Source organism: Neltuma alba, unplaced genomic scaffold (assembly GCF_004799145.2).
Source record: "Neltuma alba isolate B1F8T4 unplaced genomic scaffold, ASM479914v2 tig00012762_pilon, whole genome shotgun sequence".
In the NCBI taxonomy this organism is placed as follows: Eukaryota; Viridiplantae; Streptophyta; class Magnoliopsida; order Fabales; family Fabaceae; genus Neltuma; species Neltuma alba.
The window spans coordinates 660-24,384 of record NW_021637173.1 but is presented as its reverse complement, the minus strand read 5'-3'; the positions used below and the strand labels follow the sequence as shown (position 1 = coordinate 24,384).

General features: G+C 32.7%; 2 protein-coding genes across 2 annotated transcripts; both read right to left on the bottom strand.

The window, feature by feature from the left end:
* Window positions 1-836: 836 nt before the first annotated feature.
* On the bottom strand, window positions 837-5,773 carry LOC114730702 (very-long-chain aldehyde decarbonylase GL1-1-like; the record flags this gene model as incomplete). The annotated part of the gene is made up of 11 exons (XM_028917812.1): window positions 5,487-5,773; window positions 5,152-5,372; window positions 4,828-5,060; window positions 4,005-4,224; window positions 3,435-3,562; window positions 3,045-3,301; window positions 2,809-2,916; window positions 2,079-2,285; window positions 1,710-1,820; window positions 1,425-1,598; window positions 837-1,021 (listed from the first exon to the last, which is right to left on the bottom strand). Coding segments are annotated over exons 1-11 (1,901 nt in total), but the record flags the coding sequence as incomplete, so codon positions are not given.
* Window positions 5,774-20,109: 14,336 nt separating this feature from the next.
* LOC114730701 (tetraspanin-8-like) lies at window positions 20,110-22,895 on the bottom strand. Its single transcript, XM_028917811.1, has 2 exons — window positions 22,209-22,895; window positions 20,110-20,603 (listed from the first exon to the last, which is right to left on the bottom strand). The coding sequence occupies exons 1-2, from the start codon at window positions 22,713-22,715 to the stop codon at window positions 20,307-20,309; spliced, it is 804 nt and encodes a 267-aa protein (XP_028773644.1). The 5' UTR covers window positions 22,716-22,895; the 3' UTR covers window positions 20,110-20,306.
* Window positions 22,896-23,725: the final 830 nt, after the last annotated feature.

Genomic DNA, 23,725 nt, shown 5'->3' with positions numbered 1-23,725 from the left:
TGCTACTAAATGTGATAATTACTCATAACGAACTCTCCACTTGATTTTTGCCAAATTGTGTTCATACTTTCGCCCGCCTGCCCACTCCCTTTCATTCAATTAACAACATTCTTTATTGTTCTTGTTTCTTTTTTGCTCTCCCCCCCCCCCCCAAAAAAAACCAAAAAAAAAAAGGCCGCTCTTTATTATTTCCTCTCATTATCAAATCATTCTATTCCCCTCTTTCAAAACACTTTCTATTTTGTGAATTTTTTAAAAAATACTTATAATACTTTAAAATTTCAACGACTGTTCGACTTTTTTTCCCCTCTTATCCTTTATTGAGAAAATAATTTGATGGAACTACAGCAGCTATATTCTTTTACAGGCTAGTTTCGCAACTTTTTCTTTTTAATCATTGAACGAAAATTTTATTAGTGAAAATGACCTACATCAGATTATTCATACCCTGTGTATAGAAAATTTGCAGAGAGTATTGAAAAAGACTTAAATCTTCTCCCTACATAATAGGTGTACAACTAACAAAAGCTATGTATGCTATAATCGCATAAATAGGAACAGCATTAATATATATATAGAGAGAGAGAGAGGGGGGGGGGAGAGAGATATGAGTTCAAACGACTTTCAATTACATTTTGAATAACCACTTTTACAAAGGAATACGAGCAAGGTAAAACGGCAAAAGTCCTGCAAATTCAAATTCTTTTGGGCTTCATCATCATATCATCATCTATCTTCTTCTAAGTTTGGATCCTCTCGAGATCTGTATATATAGTAGAGTTTTTGAAAAGTTCCAACCAAGAGAGAAAAATGAAAGGATTAAGGGCATTGTTAACTGCCGAGAAGAGAAGAAGATGGTGGCGAAGAAAACAGGACGAAGACCATGTTTGAGAGCAGCTTTCCAAACAACATCGATCCTATCAACATCGATGGCTCCAACTTCGTGATGGCTCCATCCTTCCAAACTGTGCACTACTCCTCCTGCATGGCATGCATGCACTACTCCTCTCTCCATTGTGTACTGCATTCATACATTTATTTACTCTTAATTATTATTGTTCTTATTAACGATTAACAAATATGATATAGAGTTGTGTGTATACATATATCCCTCATTCATAAATTTACTTGCTTTACACCCTGTTTCGTCCCTCACAAACAGACAGTTTATTATATTGTTATCTCTTATCGTTGATGCTCAAGCTCAACGATCAATACAAGAATCATTTTTCATTCTAGTTTTTGTCCCGTTCAATTTTATTATACCTACCCAACAGCTCATTAGAACCTGTTTGAATGGTTGCCTTTGCTTACTTTATTTAATTTTATAGAAAAAAAATTATATGAAAAATCCCCATTGGCAATCACACATATGGCTTGATAAAACAGAGTTATATATATATATATATAAAGTGATTGCTGACCTCACAACAACCAAGGCCTTCCACATCCTCTGGTAATCTCATGGCAGCTAAATCACCGTAAGTGCAGTCTCTTCTGAAAGGTAAGATGGGAGGCACCACAAATTGATGGAAATGTGTTCCTTTTGGTGCCCAGCTCTGCTCTTTATATGTAATCCACTTACCCACAATCCACGTCTGAAATTAATTAACCGAATCTCAAGTCAAATTCATTAAACTTGGAGCATGAACTAGTGAAAGAAGTGGTCAAAACAAAATGGGTATAATATATTTATGCAAGGGTAGTACCTTGCAGTTTTGTGCTGCTTGATACTTTGTGACTTGTACAAGGTAGCTCTGGTATTCTGGGGGAGCTTCCTTTTGGATCTTCTGGAATCTATCAGCGGAAAGAGTTAACATCTGCAAATATTGTACCTCTCTATCATTAGTAGCCTACCAAATACCGTACCGAATTTAAGTTTTTTATTTTAAAGTTTTCAAATATTAAGTTTAAAAACACTGAAGGAGTTGCCACTTGCACAGCTTTTGTTTGTTTACAAGTAACCAGATTTTGAGTTTAAAAGGGGAAAAAATCAACCATGTATCTGGATGTAGCTTAAAGAGAATCATTTGGAGAAGATTTGGTGAACGAATGGACAGAAGAAGAACAAGGCATACCAGAACTCTGATTTTCCTTCTGCACAGGTAGAGGGCTATTACTCTTCCGAGTTTGGAAGTAGCTCCTGTTAGAAACACTTCTTCCACTTCTTTTGGAATTTCATTTAGTATCACTGCAGCTGTTAAGGTGTTTCCATGAACAACTCTGACTCTAAGGTTTGGATGCTTGTCCACAAAAAGCTTCCCTCCCCCGTTTAGAGCTTCATTCTGTTGAAAACCCAAAAAAGAAAAAAGTTATTTACATGTGTTTTCATTTTTTGCCTTTATTCAAAACTACAATGATATTTTTTGAAAAATTAAGCATGCTTTTTTCTGTCATCAAGAGATAGTTTAGGACCACCACCAAAAACTGGTTTTGATGTTTACTAGTTGCAGTAGATAACGGTGATTTGGAAAAAGCTAGGTTCTCGAAAGCCGACTAGTGGATCACATTGTTGATTTTTTTTGTATAGGCCCTTGTACAGTTGACACTTGCAAGATGGAAAAATGAATATTGTTAAAGGTAGCTTTAAAAGTGAAAGATCCCTGTTTCTTTAAATGAATTTTGTATGTCAAGTAACAAAGATGGAAATAGTTTTGTCAGGTATCCGAGATCTATTTACATTTACACCGATGCATTAAAAACCCCCAACAACCTCACTCAGATGACAGCAGAAGTTTCACGACTCAGCTAACTTGGATGAATCAGACCAGGGACAAAACAATGAAATATAAGTTCACAATACAAAACCTTGTTCAAGGCAGCCAGGCTGATGACTTTAACCCCAATCCTATCAGCCCTGAGAATGGCATCCTCTATTTGCTTATTGATTCCATCAGCAGCGAATGGCAAGAAATACTGCAAAAACAAATACAATACAGAAGTGGAAAAAGAAAAAGAAAAACTTTCAGTGCTAATCTTTTACAGCATCATTCATGTTCATAGTGGGGAAATGTAAAAAAATGGAAGAGATTTCTCGGACTAACCTGAAAGCCAAACCTTGGGACAGCCCACGTTTGGTGCAAACGACCTCGTAGGTTGTAAAAAGTGACCAAGAAGGTTTTGGACAAAAGCCACATTAGTATCAAAGATGTTAAGGCAATTGGCAAAAACGGGATCAAGAAGAACCTAAATCTGTATGGGAGAGAAGCAAAGGTACGTAGAGCGAATTGAACGTGCGTAGAGGATGAAACATCCACTATATGGACCAGGAACACAAAATCAGGTACCCGGCTATTTTTCCCTGCATTTAATAAACCTACATATTAGTCATTCCATTAGACTAAATTGCAAATTTTCGAATTGTATTTGTGCTCAGTTTTGTATTTCACGGCACAATAATATGTATGCCCGATGAAATAAGAAATCGCACATACTTGAATTCAAGCTTATTTCTTTATGTAATTGCCATGATTTGCTGTTGAGGGTATTGCCTAGTGCGTCAAAGAGGGGCATGAAGAGGCAGAAGTTAGTGCCTTTATCAGTGTGGTGCAGGCTGTGGTATCTGCATATATTTATCACAGAAAGCAAATGAATAAATTTAGCCATCAGGAAGTTAAAAAAGTTCCGGAATCACAATTGACCAAGTAATAAGAAACACATGTCCGAGAAAACTTATTTAACTAAGCAGCACAGAAGTTATTTAATCGCTTGATATTTACTATATAGACCCACTCTTCTGTCACTCAAAAAGAGACGCAAGACTGTTAGCTTCTAATTTCTGTCTCCCTCTCATTTCCCAGAAGAACTGTACAAGGTGGCAGTGGGCGGAACCGACTCGAAGGAGGGACCGTTCCCCTTTTTGGTGTTGAAGTTAATGCTACTCCTTTGATAGACCATAAAACAAGTAGAAAGCCAAGTGTACTCGCTTTCTGTTTTTATTTCCCACTTCAATTCGGATAATTAAATAGACGGGGTCAGAAACAGAGCGGGATAGCGTAACTTACGTTGGCGTGTAGACCACAAGCCTTAGAAGTGGAAATGCCTCGAACAGTTGGTGGGGGATAATTTCAATGTTGCTGTGGCCCATGGATCTGAGGAAATCAAAACCCAACACGTAGGCGTAGATCAACACCACAGATCCCAATCCCAACATAGAAGCCCCAGCGATCGGAATTGCGATGATTGCTGTTAAAATGAGATGCTCCAAAGGCGTCGCATTCCCAGCTGTAAAATCAGCCTCCAAGTCAAGTTTCCATCAAAGATTTTGACAGAACACATAGGCCCAATGTGTCAGAAAATTTTCAAATTATTTGCAGCCAAATGTACGAAGATTTCGATGACAGATAATGATCCCGTGAAGAGTTGAAGCTGAACTCACACCGTTCGTAAAAAAAGGGATATTTATTATCTACGCTCGCTTTCTGACGCACAAATTTCTATTTCAAGACATGAAATCTTTTAATTTTGGTTGTCAACAAATTCTTGTTAAATTGGACATGTTTTCCATGCACTAAATAGGATTTCAAAAATAAATTATATTATTTCTATCATATAATGAGGTTTATGGCACACATCATTATGTTAGATTAAATCAATCGTCAATCACTCTATTTAATTCCTCTCAATTTAATAACCCCGATTAATTTGTTGATTAATTGTCAATAAGAAAAACTCACTCAAACTTTAAGAACTTATTAATAATAATTTAAGGTTCATAATTTATATCAGCATATGTGAAATATCCAGAATCTTCTGATTCTGTAGCTAAAAACGGTTTTTGGACGGATACGGAAGAATCATTATATGTGGCGGTCGTTAATTCCTTACCTGTAATAGCCTGTGGCACTGGAGCTGCGTGGTGAAACGAATGATAATGGCGGAAGAGATAGCCTTCATGGAACTTCTTATGAAGCCAGTAATAGAGAGGCTCTGAGATTCCCACATGAAGAACCAGAGCAACAAGAAGACCCTTCACGTTCCACAGCGGAAGATCATGAAGAAACGGAAAGCAATAGCAGGCCATGGCGGCGATCAGAGTTTGAAGGATTAAGAAATTATCCCTGTTTCGAGACATGAAAGATGAATCAAGACAGTTGTTACAGAGAAAAAAAAAGTAATGGGGTTGAGGATTGTTTAAAAAGGGAGAATTACCAGTCCCACTCATGATCAATCTGCTTGAAATCAACACCTTGTTGAAGAATCCGACGGTTTCGAGTGAGAAAAAGCATGTTGCTATAAGTATTCCAGAAGACATAAGTCAAACCTCTGCAAACGTAGAGAAGAAGGAGATGAAAGCACCAGCTGAAATTGTTGTTTCCCTCATAGAATCTTTCGTACAGGACTTTGGAAACGAAAGGCCCGTATAACAGATACTACAAAAACAAACAAACACGCAGAGATTAACATGCAGAAACCCCATCTGAGAAGTGAGAACCAGCAGGACGAGTCCAAAAGAAGAAGGAAGAGATGAAGCAGCGATTGAATACCTTGAAGGCGCCAAGATTGCGCCATGGCCAAGTGGACAAAGGAGCAGTACTGCCCATTTAAGAGTATGGGGAGAGTTGCTTGCTCTGCTTCGCTCTGTATCAGAAGCCGAACGATAGAGAAGGCAAAAACAGGGAGGAAGAGAAGGGTGGTGGAAGGAGAAGTATTATTGTGGGGAAGTCATTGTAAAAGCAGTATATATAGAGAGATAGAGAGAGGAGGGAGCATTGAAGAAAAATATAGTTGGCGGTGTGGTGGACTGATGAGTCCCCACCGTGTATATATGTATGTAAATGACATACACCAGAGAGATAGAGAGAGGAAGTAAGGGGGGAAGAGTTCATTGAATAAATGGCTACGGAAGGAGGAGGGTAGAGGGAATGGAGGAGGACGAGGCCATGGCCCATGGGTACCAAATTGCAGCCCAACTAAGAAATGTGGTATTCTACGCGTTCTGCTCCTTTCATGCCCCTGCTTTATCTTTTCTTTTCTGAATAAATCCTTTTTATGGATTTTGATATTTCACAACCAAACGCGTCCCCGAAAAAAAAAATACCTAATATAATTACAACTCTTATGCTTTTATCCTTGTCGTTAGTCAATTTTGATTTTAAATATAAGTAACTTATATTCTATTTACTGTTTTTTTACTAATTTTGCCCTAATAATCATAATAAATCACTGTATAAAAGTCTTATATTTAGGACTAGATAAGGTCTTATATTTAAGACGGGAGGAGTAATTAATTAATTCTGACAGTATTTTGACTTCATGTCTTTTTTATAAGGATAAAATTTAAAAAATTATTTATTTATTTAATGCTCTTGTTGGTATGTAAGAAATTCTTAAAAATAACTAACAATAAGAACGAGAGTGGTGTATAACTCTGCATTCTACCGTTGTCATGTATTTCAGTGGATGCTGCTTAAATATGTACTTAATTTTGATCTTTTTGGCAAATTTTCTTTTGGCTCAATATTATAATATGAGCAAGTAAACATAACTCTATTGTTTTTGCCTTTTGGATTCTCATCCCCGTAAATTGATCAAATGATATTTAACATTTAATTCTGGGTATTATAAGGTTATTTTCTATTACTAGTAATGAGAGTATAAATAATTAGTCAGAGTTGTTTGATTCAATTCACATTAAATATTTCTATGAATACAATACCAATGTACGTACGTCTCTTCCGTTGAAAAAAAAAAAAAAAAAAGAGCTACGTGAGTATGAGCCATGAGAGATGGGATGGGTTGTGAAGAATTGAAATAATTTCTCAGTGCTTATTTACTTTTGCTAATTTGAATTTTTATTTTATTTCCTAAACATATCTTTTGTTTTACATTTTAAAGTATAATTATTACTTGTTTCTAATGAAATCCCTATTAAATGGAATGTATTAAATAGAGGCAGTTCATTTTTTAAACTAAAGGAACATTAATGGAGAGCAAATCTAAAGAAAATAATTTTTACATATTACACAATTTTTATAAGATACGAGTCTGATGTTGGCAAAAAAATGTGGCGAATATCTGTCTCGTTCTTCTTTTTTTTTTTTTTTATGGCCAGCAAATACATTTCTCATTCAAACAAAGACACACACGCATCAACTAAATTACACTAATACACATAATGAGAGTTGATAATGACGCAAAAAGCACATGACATCACAGGTTTAATTATATTACTGCATCAAAATAATATAACTAAGTAATATTAGTTGCATGAAAAAAATAATAATAATGCATAAAATCGTATTAATAATAAGTCTGTCTTAATTATGTATATCGGGGCTTTTTTTCTTTTTGACTTGAAATTACGAGAAGGAAGAAGAAATCAAAGTCAGAACTAACGGAGGCTTTGGCATGGGCAAGCAAATTCGGTTTCTCTTCCAACTAAATGAGATATAACAATTTTCTTTTAAGAAAAATAATTTTTCTAACCTTTAACCTCATAGGTACTTAATAAATTTAAAGATTAAAGAAGCTAAATAAATTATTTAATTCTAATAAATATTACACTATCTCTCTCAAATAATACTATGTGAGATTTTTTTTTTTTTTGCTGTGTAAAGGTATCCTTTGTGGCAATCTTGTTTAAAATAATATCAGCACTAAACATGAATAATTTTTCTAGTAATTTTAAATTTATGAGGTGTTAAATAGAATCAAAATTATAGTTTTAAAAGTAATCTTACAGTATATGAAATAAATATATAAACAAATTTATTTTAATTTACAGAAAAATATTTTTAAAAATCACTTTTCCTATTACCCAAACACCCCATGGTCGTGAAAGAGTATCTAATTGATGGTATAACTTCGATATTGATACACGGCATGTTGGAGCCGACTAATAAATGAGTACTCAAAACTGCTTCCTTCAATTAAACCAAAAAGAAAGTGACGTGGCTTGCATGTTTTGCTTATTTTTTATTTGCTTAATTATCTCTTTCATCTCCTGCTTGTCTATTTGATTGGGTTTTGTTTTCCTTTTTAGAGTGAAAATTGCCTGTGATTCCAATGATTACTTCGTTTATTTATACTTTATACGTGCCCCTTTCAATTTCATTTGATAAAAATGTTTTTTTTAAACAATAATTTTTTTTAAAAAATCCAAATCTAAATATAGGTGTGTTTAATTATTTTTCTAGTATTAGGAGATGATGTGTTTGTATAGCAAAACTGTATACATTACTCGTGGCCAACACCAAAACCTTTTTAAGATGAAGAATTTTAATGAGGTTGTCATTCTCACTGTAAAACTTATTATTATAAACTGTGAAGATTACTATTAAGATTTTTTAATAATTATTTCTCTTCTGTAAAATTTGATTGTAATTTTTAAAGTTTACGTTGTGAGAAAATCAATAACTATTATCAGCTAGGGATATTTGGACTCAGCCAAAAAAGTAAAAAAGCAAATTTGCATACGTTACATAAAAAGTTGACAAGGGGTAAATTGTGGGCCGCTGATGTGACAATACTTGGCTAATTATTTTTATTTCATTTTTTCCAGAAAAACATAAATAAATAAAAACTGCAGAAATAGAAAAATTGTAAATAAGAATCTATGATAATATTAGTATAAGTTTTGATAATAATTTTTATAAACCAATTCTTGCATGTAATTTTTCTATTTTAGCCATCTTTTTTTTGTTATTTTTTCTTTTTTCTAACAATTTATTGCTATCAAAGTATTTGTTTTAATTTATTAGTCTCACGTTTTTTCTATTTTTTTTTATATGCCTGAACCATTAATCTTTATGACGCATGCTCCATCTTTGCCGGCTAAACTCGCTCCAAGTGGTTTTCTTAATAGTATTTTAAATTTTAAACATAATTATGTGGGCTCCTTATACATTACACAAAGTTTGCCTTATTCAAAGCATTATAATTTACTATAAATCTTATATTCCCCCTGTCCTAAATATAAGACTCATTTTATAATTTAATTTGCATTACAAAATGGATCATATATCTAAGTACGCTACAAAATAAGTCCTATATTTAAAAACAAAGAAGTATTTTATAAGCAAAATCATTCTTAGCCTCTTTATTTTTATTTTTTGCCTGAATAACCTTTGCCACCTTCAAATGTTTAACGAGTTCCTTCCAAAACTCTCTTTAGATAATTCTCCTATCATTTATTATTCGTTGTTCCACTTAAAAACCTAATATCATATTACTTCTAATTTTAATTATAAGACTTTATTTATAAATTATAAATGAGTTCTTATAATTAGGACCGAAGATAGTATATAACAAGTTTAAAGTATGATTCTAAATTTAAGAATTCATTATTATAAAACAAATTAGAAGAATATATATGGGGATAACATACTTCATTCCGCCGATAAAATAACAATTGACTAACTGAAGGATAGTCTGCATGAATACAGGTGTTCAAGGAGTTACTTGTTGGATTTCAAAAATAAAAGAGATAACCTATCTAATCATGAATTCAATAGTTAAAGAATCAGTCAGTCTCAGTCTCATAAAAAAGAGGTGGTTGGATCGTTAAGAACGCTTGAGGAGGCATATTCGCAACCACGTAAATTATGTAATTTAAAGCTTATTTCCATAGGATTAATGATCTATGCGTGACTGATGGCTAATTAGGGTTAAATACACATAATAAATTAAATTTAAGAATAAGAAGTTGAATTAAGGAAACCAACCTATATGGACAACAAATTCAAATAGTCAGAAGATACAGAGAAGATGCATGAATCGGATGGCAAGGGGTATACTGGGCCGATGCATTAATTACATGCCTCCTTCCAACTAACTTGTCACGCGAATATCATGTGTATATATGTGTGTGTATGCGTGTGTACATAATATTTCTTCCGGTCCTAATTATAAAAGCCAGTTAACTAATTTAAGAAGATTAAAAAAGTAAGTTAAGTTAGTTATTTGTCCTAAATAGGTATTGTTTTTCCTAAAATATCTTTACTAATCAAGTGTATTGATTAGAACTATCATTTTTAAAAGACCTATTTTGAAAAAAAAAGTATAAATATGAGAGACAAAATAGATTAAAATCATATATTTAGGATCAAAATAAAAGTTAAACAGAATTTTATATTAAGAATCAGAAATAGTACGTATAAAATATGGTTAGTCGATAACAGGTATATGTATCCATCATGTCAGACAGATTCCCCCTCCTATCCAGTTGCTCTTTCAGGACTCACCTGCTAAGTTTAGGCGCATATATGTGTATTTAATATAAAATCTAGCCGATTAATTTTAAAAATTATAAAAATTATTTATTTATATTTATTATTATTATTTAAATTAATTTGTCTTATTTATAAATTGATATATAATCTAATTATTTTATATTAGAGATAAGAGGGAATAATTAGTAACCAAATCAAATTATATGTAAATACTGTCTGATTTAGGTGGCTCCTGTTTGTTTGCGCAAATATAGGAGAATATCTAACAAGTTGCCCGGTCACTCCGAATCTCTTACTCGAATTTTTTTTTTTTGGGCAACCTTTCAGCTAAGTCAAAAAGAAGGTAAAAGAACTTGACATAGGAAAACTGGGGAAAATTCTCCTATTAAAAGTCTTACTGACTAGAAAAACTTGATAAATTGTTATGTACTGTATAGATATTCTATATACCAATTTTGTACACACATCATTAGTATTTTAGTGTGTGTGTATATATATACTCTTCCGGTCCTTAATATAGGACCCAATTTATGAGTTGGTTTTGGTCCTAAATATAAGACCCATTTATCATATTTATTAATTTTCTCTAAATTACCCCTATAGATACTCCCTCAACCATAATCAAGTAGAAGAGGGAGATGGGGTATTAAGAAAGATGATTATGGTGTTTTAGGAAAAATGTTTCATTTTTCTTATAATTAACTAACTTACCTAACTTCCTTAATCTAATCAAATTAGTTAAATGTGTCTTATATTAAAGATCGGAGGAGTATATAAAATAGAATACCAGTATTCTGATCTAGGTCATTCTGACAAATAAATTTTTTGACGAGACTTTCCGCCATTTTTTTTAAAACCTAGTTAAAATAATCTTAATCTCCATTTTATTTATAAAATCTGTTTGATTATTACATTTCGTGATGGTGGCTGTATCAAAGGCGTGGCACTAAAAAAACCACATTTTTTGCCCGGACATTAAAAAAACATATATATTATGCACATTCAGGGTGTGTTTGGTTGGAGGGGAGGGGAGGGGAGGGAGGTATATATTAAGACCAGTAGTACGTGGCTATGCTAGAAGACAAAAGAGTAATTAGCTAAAACAATTGAAGATAAGCGAATTATTAATTTATCAATGTTAATAAATTGTACTATAATTTTAAAAAAGCTAACGAAGATGGGACCAAAAGAGGCGAAATTGAAAGTAAACAGTAACTGGTTTAGCAGTTTAGGTGAATAAGTCGGCCATTAAATTCAACACGCGTGTCCCTTCTTTCATTAATGCTCCCAACAACTCTCCCGAAAGCGTCTCTTCTTTAAACAAAAAAAAAATTATAATAATATCAACGGTCATTGTTCATTCTTTTACGTATTTCCAACGGGAAATTTTGGCCAACAATCACCCTTTGAAAGTTTGACTGATGAGAGAGAATGAACATGCATGTGAAAAACTTTTCCATAATTTTCCCTGATTCAAACTTTTCTTATCATTTTTCCTACCATTTCAAATGTTAAAAACCAATAATAAGGCCCTTTATTTATTCATAAGTTGTAATTTTTTGAATAGATCAAGTATTTTTATAAGTTTATTTTGCCAAAAGTATTTTTTTTTGTAATATATAAAAAAAATTTAATTCAGTATGTTCATTTCTCCCAGTTAATTATACTCAATCATGTGTTTTCTACTCATTATCTCTCATTTTTTCACTCATTCTCTTTCTTAGGTACTCTCTTCATAAATAAGAAAATACTTGTAAAGGGTATATTAGTTATTGCATTTAACTAATTTATTTATTAAATTTGGTCATTTATAGAGTCATTTTTCCTCTTTAAAATTAGTATTTTATTTAGTATTTTTTGGCCAAAACAACTAGGGAGGAAAACAGACTAACTAGATTTTCATACGCGCGCCTGCAAATTCCCATGCCAAGCATTGGAGGGCGCACATAAAAGTCAATTTTAATAGTATTGTTGTGAGCTTATTTAGAGCTAATCTCATCAAAGATTTAATGTATCGGTTGCTTGAATGAACAGCAGAAGAATCCAGAGATTTCTATTACAGTAGACAGAGACAATAATCTAGAAAGACAGTAATTAAATACACAACAAAAGCAAGAAGCAAAATTTATTAGTAAATTACGCTGTGTTTATTTTTTTTTTAATTTTGTACAATTTAACACACACACAAATATGTCAATATTAGACTCGAATCTATGGGTGGTGTTGCCATTAAAACAACTTGCTGCTAATCAGTGTTTATTTGTTCATATCATTGGCATATGGAGATTTATATATTTGTGACAAAAAACCAGAAATAATAGAAAATAATTAATTAAGTAAACCCAAATCGCACAACAAATTAGTTGTAAGTTGCAACACACAATGACAGAAACATGTGGAGGCAAGGTCCCTCTCTAGCTCCCAAATCCCTTCAACTAACCTGTTTCTTAATCAACTTCAACAATAAGTCTTATTTGTTATTTTTATATTTTATTTTTGTTTTGTCTTTAATTTATTGAGACTAGACACATCTTCTTACATATTGCACAGAACGAGAAAAAAATAGTTGCATTATGCATAATTAATATTAATTAATTATATATGGACAACAAATGAAAATAAAATAACATTATAGGACCCAAAAACAAAATTGACCGAATTTTTAATGCAGAATAAAAATCATTTTCTTCGTAGCATCAGTAGTTTCAATCTGCATTGACGCCCAGCTTTATGTCTCCATCTTTCTCACCCTTTTCCCTCTCGTTTTCCTCCAGAACATAACAGTTCAATAATTTAGGCATTAAACCTATATACACTTAGTTTTTTTTTCCTCTAATTAGATAAGGACAAGTGATTTTTTTCACCTGCTCCTGGGACTACTCGAAAAAGCTGAGATTTTTGGTGTTACTAGGAACAGCTAAATTTAGAAGGATGAGGCTTCTGAGCCTGAGCTCATCCACATGTTTTCACTTCTAATTAAAAGTAGCTAAATTCATTTTCTTGAAATATTGACATTATATATATTTTCAATAATTACTAAACGTTTGTTTAACAATACATTCAGATGTATGAGACGTGTGTGGATGAGTATCACAGCTGAATTGTCGGCAAAATCAAACTGATGCAACTTATGTATTTGAATCGACAAGGACCAATTCACAGACTTTTTTCATTAAATTCTCTGTACTAAATATCGATTACTCTTTTTATGATTTTTTTGGGGTGAGAACCTTTTTTCCTCCTATGATTCTAACATCAACGGTGACTGCTGCACTCTTTTTCAAAACCTAACTCGCCGTGCTCGGTCATATATGTGATGTTCGCATGGCAAGTTGTGAAAAACTTTCTTTTGTTTTTGGTAAAATAATAATTCCCGATTTTTTTTTTAATCTTTAAACCTTAATATCTCTCTCCACTCACCAGCTAAGCTGCTTTGTTACATGAATTTTTCTATATATTAATTGTGGCAATTCTGAAATCTGCCATTAATGTTGAAGATCCATGCACTACATGTGTAAAATCACAAAACTACTTAATTATATTTGGAAATAAAAACGATTAATGTACAGTTTAATTCTCTGTTATATTATTGTTGGGATTTATAAAAGAAATGTTACTGTTGCTGGTCAAAAAGAAGAAGAAGAAATGTTAGTGTCATTAAGCCAACTTCCAACCAACAATTTTGGTAGGAACTTCAATTAATAAAGAGTTAAGCTATAAATTTATCTTGAAAGTTTTGACTCAAGAATACTATATGCTTGGAATTTTTTTAGAACAAATTTATCCTAAAAGTTTTAAATCGTAACAATATTGTTTCTGACTATTAAAAAACTTATGTTGACCATCAATACTTTCAACGGTAAGAGGTAATATTGTGACAATTTTAAACTTCCAAAACAAATTGGCTCTTAAAAAAACTTTTGAATATCTAATGCTCTTGAGTGAAAACTTACACAATAAATTTGCATTTTAACTTGTTAATGAAGCCAATTTTTTTCTCAGAAGAAAAAAATAATGGAACAATTCAATTTTCATTGTTCGATTTTAGGGCAATATTTTTTAAAGCAGGGCGGTTTTAAAATTATAATTATTATATTTTTTTTTCATTGACCAAATTTCGGGGGATCCAATTCCACTAAGAATTTGGGAGCTATTCCATTTTCATTTCCCACCAGACAGCGTGTCATAATAAATTAATAATTTAGAAAATAATTCGATTACCCGAAGAAGATGCCGTATATATCTTATATATTGGTTAGCCTATTTTCTGCTTGTTTCTAGATAAAGCCATGGATTTAATGGCAAGCACCCATATAGATAAGGGAAGCTTCAATTGATTACACACACACATATTGGGATTTAGATAAAGCATGGATTGGCAGTTATGATAACCATGCATAACTGACAAATAGTGCCTCCTATCCATAATACAAAACATTAAGTTTTTTTTACAAATTTTCCCCTTCTCCCATGCATTTAAGACCCTCTTTCCTCTTTGTAATAAAGGGTAAAAGTGAAAATTTGTCATTAATTATCTTGTTAACGTCTTATATTTTAGATTTTTTTTTCAGAAAACTTCTCACAGGAATATAATACTCTCTAGGCACATAAATAGAAGAAGAATAATATGGAGGATGAGATGATTGTATGAGAGAGAAATGCGCATGCAGAAACATGAAGATATATGTGAGGAATTAGGACAATGAAGGAAGAAATGAGAACCACAAGTTCTACTTTTTGAGGAAGCTACAAACCCTGTAGCCATGTGTGGTGTCTCCGGGTTTTCACTTCACTCAAAAAAATCTCTATCACTATTTTATACTGATTCGGTTTACGCTACAAAATTAGTTTTATGCTCAAAATCAGAAGTATAATTTATTAAAATTATATAGACTATTTTAATTAATACATTACACATAATCCACTCAGGTTTTCTTTAAGAGCATATGTTACCTTAAATTTTACAGCATATGTTCGTATTGGAAGTATGTAATCGTGTCAAAAATATATTATTAATAATAATGATAATAAGTAGTGTAAAAAATATATTATTAATAATAATGATAATAAGTAGTGTCAAATTGAAACAATAATTATCTGGCAAGAAATAGACCAATTGATTTTTGAAAATCGCATTGGACTCTAACTAACATGAAGTAAACAATTTCAGATTATATGAGTGGAAAGCTCGTAAAGTGATACTTCGTCTGGGTCTATATATATAAAATATCTGCTGAAAGGTTTTCATGGTTGTAAATACAAATTAGTTCATTAAAAAGTTTATAGTAATTAAATGTTCCTTTTCTGCAAATGCCCTTATTGTAGTGAGGGATTATACAAGAAGAACAAAAATTAAAGGTAATTAAAATAGACTGCTGGAAAAAAAAAAAAGATATGTTGATTTTAATTCGAGAGTAATAGTAAAAAGTACTTTTAATCTTTCACCATTTTAATGTTACAAATTATTTTTAAGTACTTTTTTTTGTCCTAACTCGCACATAGATCATGCCTTTTATCAAAAGTCTGAAACCTCGACAACTATTTTTCTCAATATTCATTGGAAATGTTTTATACTCCTCTAGTCTTATTTATAAGGCAGAAAGAGAAGGCATTTTTTGGTCATATTTATTAGGTACTAAGAGAAATTTTTCATATGAATGTACAATTTTATCTCTCATTTATTATTGTGTTGACTTTGTTTACATGAGATATAATGCATATTAAATAAGAATAAAGTTAAAAAGTTATTAAATTTTAAATGAGAGTTAATGAAGTTTAAAGTCTTCCTTGATCTATGTGAAGCATGCTGAAAATGCCTTATAAATAGGACTAAACGAGTATTTAGAAAAGTATAAAGTAAATTTTTGCTCATTCAAGAGGCTGAGATTAAAGACGTTATACAAGGAAAACATGTGGTGAAGCAGTAAAATCAATCACGGGAGGATTTTTTTTTTTGGTTGACCTTCAGTTATGGGGGAGAACAATTTTTCAATAAATTTAAGAATGAAAGGATATGAGAAAAAGGTGGGGAATGAAGCAACGGCCAACGAATAACAAGCAACAACATCGGGGTTTAATGGTGGGGAGAAGGAAACAATTCGGGGGTGACACGTGTCAGGCATAGGCTGCATGAGGATCAGCACTTCAGTTTCAATCCCAATAATAATAACGATAATGAAATTATCAACGGGTTGGTTAAATCGGAGAATGCGTGTTAGGTGCTCCGTGTGGTGTTAAACCTCCGACGCGTACGCTTCCATCTTCCCCAATTTAATGCTAACTATCAATTTTTCCAAATCATTTTGGTTCAGTGTTTTTGTTTTTGTTTTTTTGCCGGTGCGTTATTGTTATTATTATGATTTGTGGCTTCCATTCAGCAAGAAAAAGGGTGAAAGGAGCCGTTGTCCTTTGGGGATTTAATGGTTTCATTTATGACCGTTTCTTCTCTGCTAAGTATTCCTCCGCTCTTATCCATATGACAGAGAGGGATTGTGCATATTTTTTTTAAAAAATTCATATGAGTTATTTCATTAAATTTATTTATTATATAAATGTATAGTTCTATCTTTAATTTAGTGTTCTGTGTATTGTTATCTTTTTAAGCGCGCACACACATATATATATATGCTTATAACAAAAACTAGAGAAGAATGGTTTCGTTGCCAACTCTAAGATCCTTTTGTAAAATTTATGGTGCAAGGAGATTAGTTAGTATTATGACCGGTTTAATTTAAATTAAAAAATGACATTATAGTCATGAGGTAACCTACTAATCTATTCTACGTTGAGTTAATTTTGGTCTTAAATATAAAACCTACGTAGTATTTCTTATATTTATGATTTTTTTCTAAATTATCCTCATGGATACTCCTTAACTATAATCAAATAGAAGAGGGAAGGAGGATATTAAAGAAGATGATTATAGTGTTTTGTTTTAGGAAAAAAATTCTTGTAATTAACTAACTTACCTAATTTTTTAAACTAATCAAATTAGTTAAATAGATCTTATATTAAAGACCGGAGGAGTGATTTTTTCCTTTCAATGTGGAATTATTTTCGATGAAAATCTAGAAAGCTACTCAGTGGAGTCTGTTGACTTTTGATAATGCGGTTTAAAATTAGTTAAAATTTTAGAATTATTTACAACGGACCTAGGTTTAGTTCATTTGGGAGCGCCACAACAAAGGATATTTAGCACACAAAAATTAATCATTTCGAAAAAGGATGTTTTATTAAATAGCGTTAAAAAAATGATCTTATAGTAAGAATAGAAGAGAGATTATTTGCTTTGATGTTACATCCTCATCCCCAACTAATTGGTACTGACAAGTCTTTTACGTTTTAATAGCATAAATGCTATAAACGTTGTGCGTTACATTTTGTTGCTATGGGTCCCCTTGCTGTTTAACAATGGAAGCGAACAAGCTCGTTTGACTGACGCCTGGGTTGATGGAGAGTTGTTCTTTCAGAGAGCTTCGCTGCATGTGGGTGATATTTCTTTCAATTGGTGGTTTTTAGTTTCTTATGTTATATTACCACCGGTTTTTAATATAAAAAATTATTTGATTTTTATCTTGATCCTACGTATAAGACCTTAATCTATTTTACCTTTCATGTTTATCTACTTTTTCTCAAAACAGTCTTTGCAATAATGATAAGTCTAGCTAATATATTTGATTAGTAAAGGTATTCTAAGAAAATCAATACCTATTTATTATAAATAATTAATTTAATAAATTTTTTAATTTATTTAAATTAGTTAATTAACTCCTATGTCAAGAGTTTGTCATACTAGTTTGCTTAGTTTTGTTTCTTGTTTTGTTGTTAGGCGGGCCGATTTGTTCGGTTTGTTTGAGTTTAACTCAACTTTTTCAAATATGACGAGCCAACTTTTTATGTACTCTTTTTATCTTTCCAATAAATTGGTCTCTTAGTTAGAGAGAGAGAGTGAGAGTATTTGCGTGGAGTCAAGGCCGAAGTTGTGGGCCTTGAAATTCCGATGGTCCAAAAATTCATGAAGGAAGCCCAGATGATCCCTTTTCTCGCTCGCTCTGTTTTTATTTTGCTACGTTCTATTCTTTGGGTTGTGAGGGAATGAAGCCCAAATGATGGAAAATATTTATTGTTAAATTGAGCCCATTGGCCCATATCTCCATGAATACTCTAATCTTTAATTGCCAGCATTGATTGGGTATTTGGGTTACATAAAGGCGTTGTGCCGGTGTGGTTTATAGATGTCAAAAATCTAAATACTCCGATTCTAAATATAAAATCCTTATACATACTAGTATAAAGGTCTTACATTTAGAACCAGACGAGTAATTATTCAATCTAAATTGCTGAGGTCCAAGAAAATTACTGTAACAAACTTTTAATGTTAATTGAAAATGACATATTTAAAGATCCTTTAAGAATATTAACGACAATTAAGAACCTTAAAATTTTGAACTTGCTAAAAAGGATCATGGTCCTTATCCTTGGCTTGAATCAACGTTTCTTGTGAGTACTTTTTTTAGAACCCATATGTCATATTTTCAGTACTTAGTTTTTTTAATTGAACAAAGTGAATACTAAAAATATGAAAAATAATTATTTAAAATGTAAAAGATTGGGTCTGACGATAAACGCCATATTATTCACAAGTGGTATAAGTGATAATTATTCACAAGTTATAAATAATACTCCTCCTGTCTTTCTTTAATGTAAAACTTAATTAATTAATTTGAGTAGTTTAAAAATATTAGTTAAATTTGTCAATAAGATATTTTTTAAAATATGCAAAACATCTTTCTTAATTCCTTCTATTCATCTCCCATTTAATTATTGTTAGGAAATATTAATGGGGTTAATTTAAAAAGTTTAATAAATATGTAAAATAGGCCTTATATATAGGAACAATATCAACTCCCTAATCAGATCCTATATTAAAGAGCAAAGAAGTATAATTCATTTACATAATATGGTGGGAGCCAACACTACGAGCCTGTGAGACTGTGACCAAGGACACCACTGACTCTCAAGTTTCACAAAAAATATGTTGGTTTAGAAAAATGCTATTTCACAAACTAATGTTGTGGAGTCTAATAAAAAAAATTAGTTTCTCATAACGCGACAAGCTAAGATTTGAATGTTCATTAAGAGAAGTGTTTATATTTAGTGCCAGACAGTGTTTTGAATATGATTAGAGGAGAACACTAGTGCATAAATGTCTCACAAAATTAGACTTGTGAGGGCATGTGTTTTACTGTTTAAGACTTTTTTTGTTGGGGGTAATTTTTAGTCAGAGATTGTGAGCATTTTTTCTCCCCGACTTTGGAACTCAAAACCATGTGTTAATTTGAAGTCAAATACGTGTTACTGTAGCCAAATCAGTGGTTAGGAATGGGATACAGCCCCTTGACAACATCAACAAAGCCAACCCTGCAAGGCATGTCTCTGCCATCTACCCCAACAAAAACTGAGGTTTTGACAAAATCAAGTTTAATATCTGACTTTTCTGTTGATTAAAACATCACTTCAATATATATATATATATATATATATATATTCTACTCGCTTCTATCTTTGTTATAAATTACTTTTGACGAGAAGTACATGGTCCATAAACGCGGGTAAATTTATAAGTATTTGACATTTCCAGAGGAAGTTATTGATTTAACTACCTCCTCTTAATTTTGATTAGCTAATTAGAAAAAGCTTATAATAAAGACATGATGGAATGCAATTTTATTAAAAATTATTCATTTCAGTTAATGTCAACCCACAAAATTAATATAAAATGCTTGAAAGCGTTCTATTATATATTTTTCCACTTATTAATTTTCAGTGAGACTTTTATTGAACTTTCTAACAATAATTGGTTCAAGAAATAGAATATGGATCCTCATCCTCCATCCTTTTATTAAGAAGAGAGAAAAAGGGCTATAGCGCATGCATAAAATACATACTCAACACCACAAATAATTAACAAAATAATATGCAAAAACAGCAGTAAGTATGGAGAAATTTACACTGAGCATTAGATATCTAATATCCTGTTGTCCTGAATCAAACAGTGTGAAAAATCCATCAAATAAACCAAACAAACTATATATAGATAAGCATATCATCTACATTCTAACAACAACCACCTCTCTAGTATCTCTTCCAATTATCTGCCCTGTTATTCCTGAAAGCGCAGCATCCAATGGAGTACACAATGATAAGGAAGATGAGGAAGACGATGTTCACAACAGCCACCTTCTTCCAATCAGTCTTTATGTTTTGAAGAAACCCGGCTTTGCAAGATTGGCAATTGAAGCACAGAACTTTGGGGTCATTGTTCCAGAGACCACAGTCAGGGTTGGCAGAGGTTGAATTTGCTGGCTTGGTCCACTGCGTTGGGTTCACGTAGGTGAAGCCACATTCGTCCGCTGGCTTACAGCACCCAGACTGCACAACACAATCAAAAAGGAGGTACAAAAGTAAGACTCATGGTACCCAATTTCTCAGGTACTTGAAGGACTTATGTTTAAACAAGTGTTAATCCCTGAGGAGATTGTGATGGCTATTGCAGCGAATTTTCAAAGCAAGTTGGCCGTTGAGCACAAGTCATGATCAGAGTTAGGTAGACAAATAAAGGGAGGGAAAAAAAACTAACACGCATGTATAGAATGATGTCAGATATTAAATTATGAGATACTTTTGTCCCAATCAGTGATCCACTTGTATGGTTAAGGGCTCCACCACATTAAAGTGTTGGCGTGACAATTTAAACTTCATAAAATTGAAACATCAGATTTTGGACATTATCTATATAGCTATGATCCGTGTTTTGATTCGGTCTAGAGAATTCAAATCCATTTGTGATTTAAGTGTTTGTGAAGAAAATGCTATGATTTTGATTTATTTTTTTGCCAACAGGGGGAAAGTGAAAAGGATATAAAGCAGCGGTTAAGTGATAATTCCTATGCAGATAAGACGGGTATTAGTCGCAACATCAGATTCAGAATAAGGATTGACATAATTGAATTCAACAAAAAAAAAAAAGGATAACCATGATTGACAATGTCAATTCGATGTCTTTATCAACGAATGAGACAAAAATATAAAGATAAAGTAATCACACAATAATGCAGCATGAACAGGAAATTTTCTATGGCAGGATGGAGAGAAATGAACATGAGGCTAGCTCACGAGAATGAAGTTAAAGTTTTTGGCCAGCTGCCTGGCCGGAATGAACTATAAAATAATGGCTAGAAAAGGCTTTTGTAAACAAGCATGATTAATATAATAAAATAATCCAGCCCCTTTCAGACTAAAACCAATTGGATGCAAAAGGCCGTCTTCTTTCCCAGAGGAACCTTTGACTGCGTTGGAAAAACATATAACATTAAACTCGACACATTTTCCCAGATTCGATTTCGCTTTTTCAGGAGGGGGCCTTTTCATGAGAACTTCATCTCTCCAAAAGAAGAGCAGAACCTTTTTCATCTCATGCATCTAAAAGCGTCTTCTTGTTTTTTTTTTTTTAAAATTTATATTGATTATTGTGAAATATTTAAAAAGAAATTTCAGCCATTGCTATGTTGCGAGTGAAACTCAAATTCATGCCCCAAAGACATAAATACAAGCCGTGTTCAAGTGGAAGTTCAAATTTTACCCAAACAAGCAGATTGACATAAATATGAGCCGTGTTCAAGTGGAAGTTCAAATTTTACCCAAACAGGCAGATAGTTTGGGGGAAAATACAAGTAAATTTGCCTCTTATCAATCAAAGTCATATGATCCAAATTCCGATCGTAGGGTGAAAATGTGAAATAATGCTTATATGGTTAAAGACTACAAATCCAGATCTAATAATGAACACAAGCAACAACACAATGTACTATTTTGCGAAAAATCCCTTTTGCAGTCAAGCGAAATCTAAGAACAATCACATGCATGCTCAAAGTTTGACAGAAACCCGAAACTAAAATCAACGAAAAAGCGTCCTATATATTCAAAAGACAAGAATATCGTTGCAATTGCAAATTTGCAATAGCAATATCACAGTACCTGAAGCGCCGACAAGTTCTCAGTATAGAACCTCTCGACATTGTCCTGTAGAAATTGGTCTTTAAATTTAGAGCAGAGTTTCCCAGATTGAAGACAGCTCTGAATTTTGTTCCAGGTTTTGGCGTTGTTAACCCGCTTCTGCAACCAGTTAGAGTAATCACCGAGTCTATACTCCTTATAACCTCTATTTGACACGGCTTGCCCTGCGCCTTTGTTGGTGACGACAAAGGCGAAGATGGTGAAGGCGAAGACCAGAACGATGAGGCAGAACATGACGACTAGGTAGAGCCAGAGAAGCCAGGACACGCGACAGCACGCGCCGATCAAGCCAGCGAGAGAGACCAGGAGGAGGAAGACGCCGAGCACAATAACCGGCTTCTCGAGCCATCGCTCGCAGTCGGTGTCGGCTTGGCGGCTGAGCCAAATGCCAGCAATGAGGATGGGAATAGAGAGGAGGAGGGTTAAGAAATTGAGGATCCCAATCAGATTGTTGCTCACACGACCCATTTGTGAGAAGAACAAAGATCTGAGCACACGGATTAACCAAACAGAGGAGAGAAAGAGACCCAAAAACGAAGGCGAAGAGATCAGAGGATTTGAGGTTTAGGTGGTGGTTGCTTGTTTTTATAGCGACGACGAGTAAGTTGACATCAAGCATTTGGGCCGAAGATGTTACGAAACGAACTTGCGAAGAAGGCAGTATCTGCCCGCTCAGTACGCGACTGACGCGTTTTGGCGATGGCTTCTTTAAGTTTAACAGAACGTGACGCGTTTTTATTAATTTAGTTTAATGATTAAATTAATCAGTTTAAAACATAAGAGTCTGAAAAGTCTGTGTTTGCCAGTTCAATTTTTCATATTTACACCTATCACTTTACAAATTAAACTTGTAAAAAATTTGATTTTATTATTTCAACTCACAATCTTATATGTAAAACAAATTTAAGTCTAGGAAGACCATTGAAACATAAAATCTCAACATATTTATTTATTTATTTTATTGTCGTAGTTTACACACTCATTGTACTTTTTGTTAAGAACTCAAACTCGCAATCTAATATTTAAGAAAGTCCTAAAATTTTTATGTGATAAGGTCAAGACTATCCCCCCCACACTTGGGGGTGATGAATAATTGGTCATGGTGAGATAAAATTGAGTCCAAGGTGTGACATGCATGACAATATGACACGAGCCAAGGTAATTTTTATATTATCCTCCATGTGTAAATATTATATATTGTGTGCCGCAAATTAAATAATAAAAGGAAATCTTGAAAGTAGTCTAGCGGTAATTGACATTTTTTTTCAACAAAGATTTGGATTTAAATATAAATATTGTTGATGAATAGTTTATAAATATTTTTGAGCCTTCACATAAATTATTCTGATGATACAGGATCTATAAAAGGCCAAACATATAAAATAAAGTTATTTATACAATAAACGCGTTAGATTTATATACTTTACAATCAAAATCTAAAATAAAGAAGTGTTTAAAATAAAGGTAGATGAGAAGAT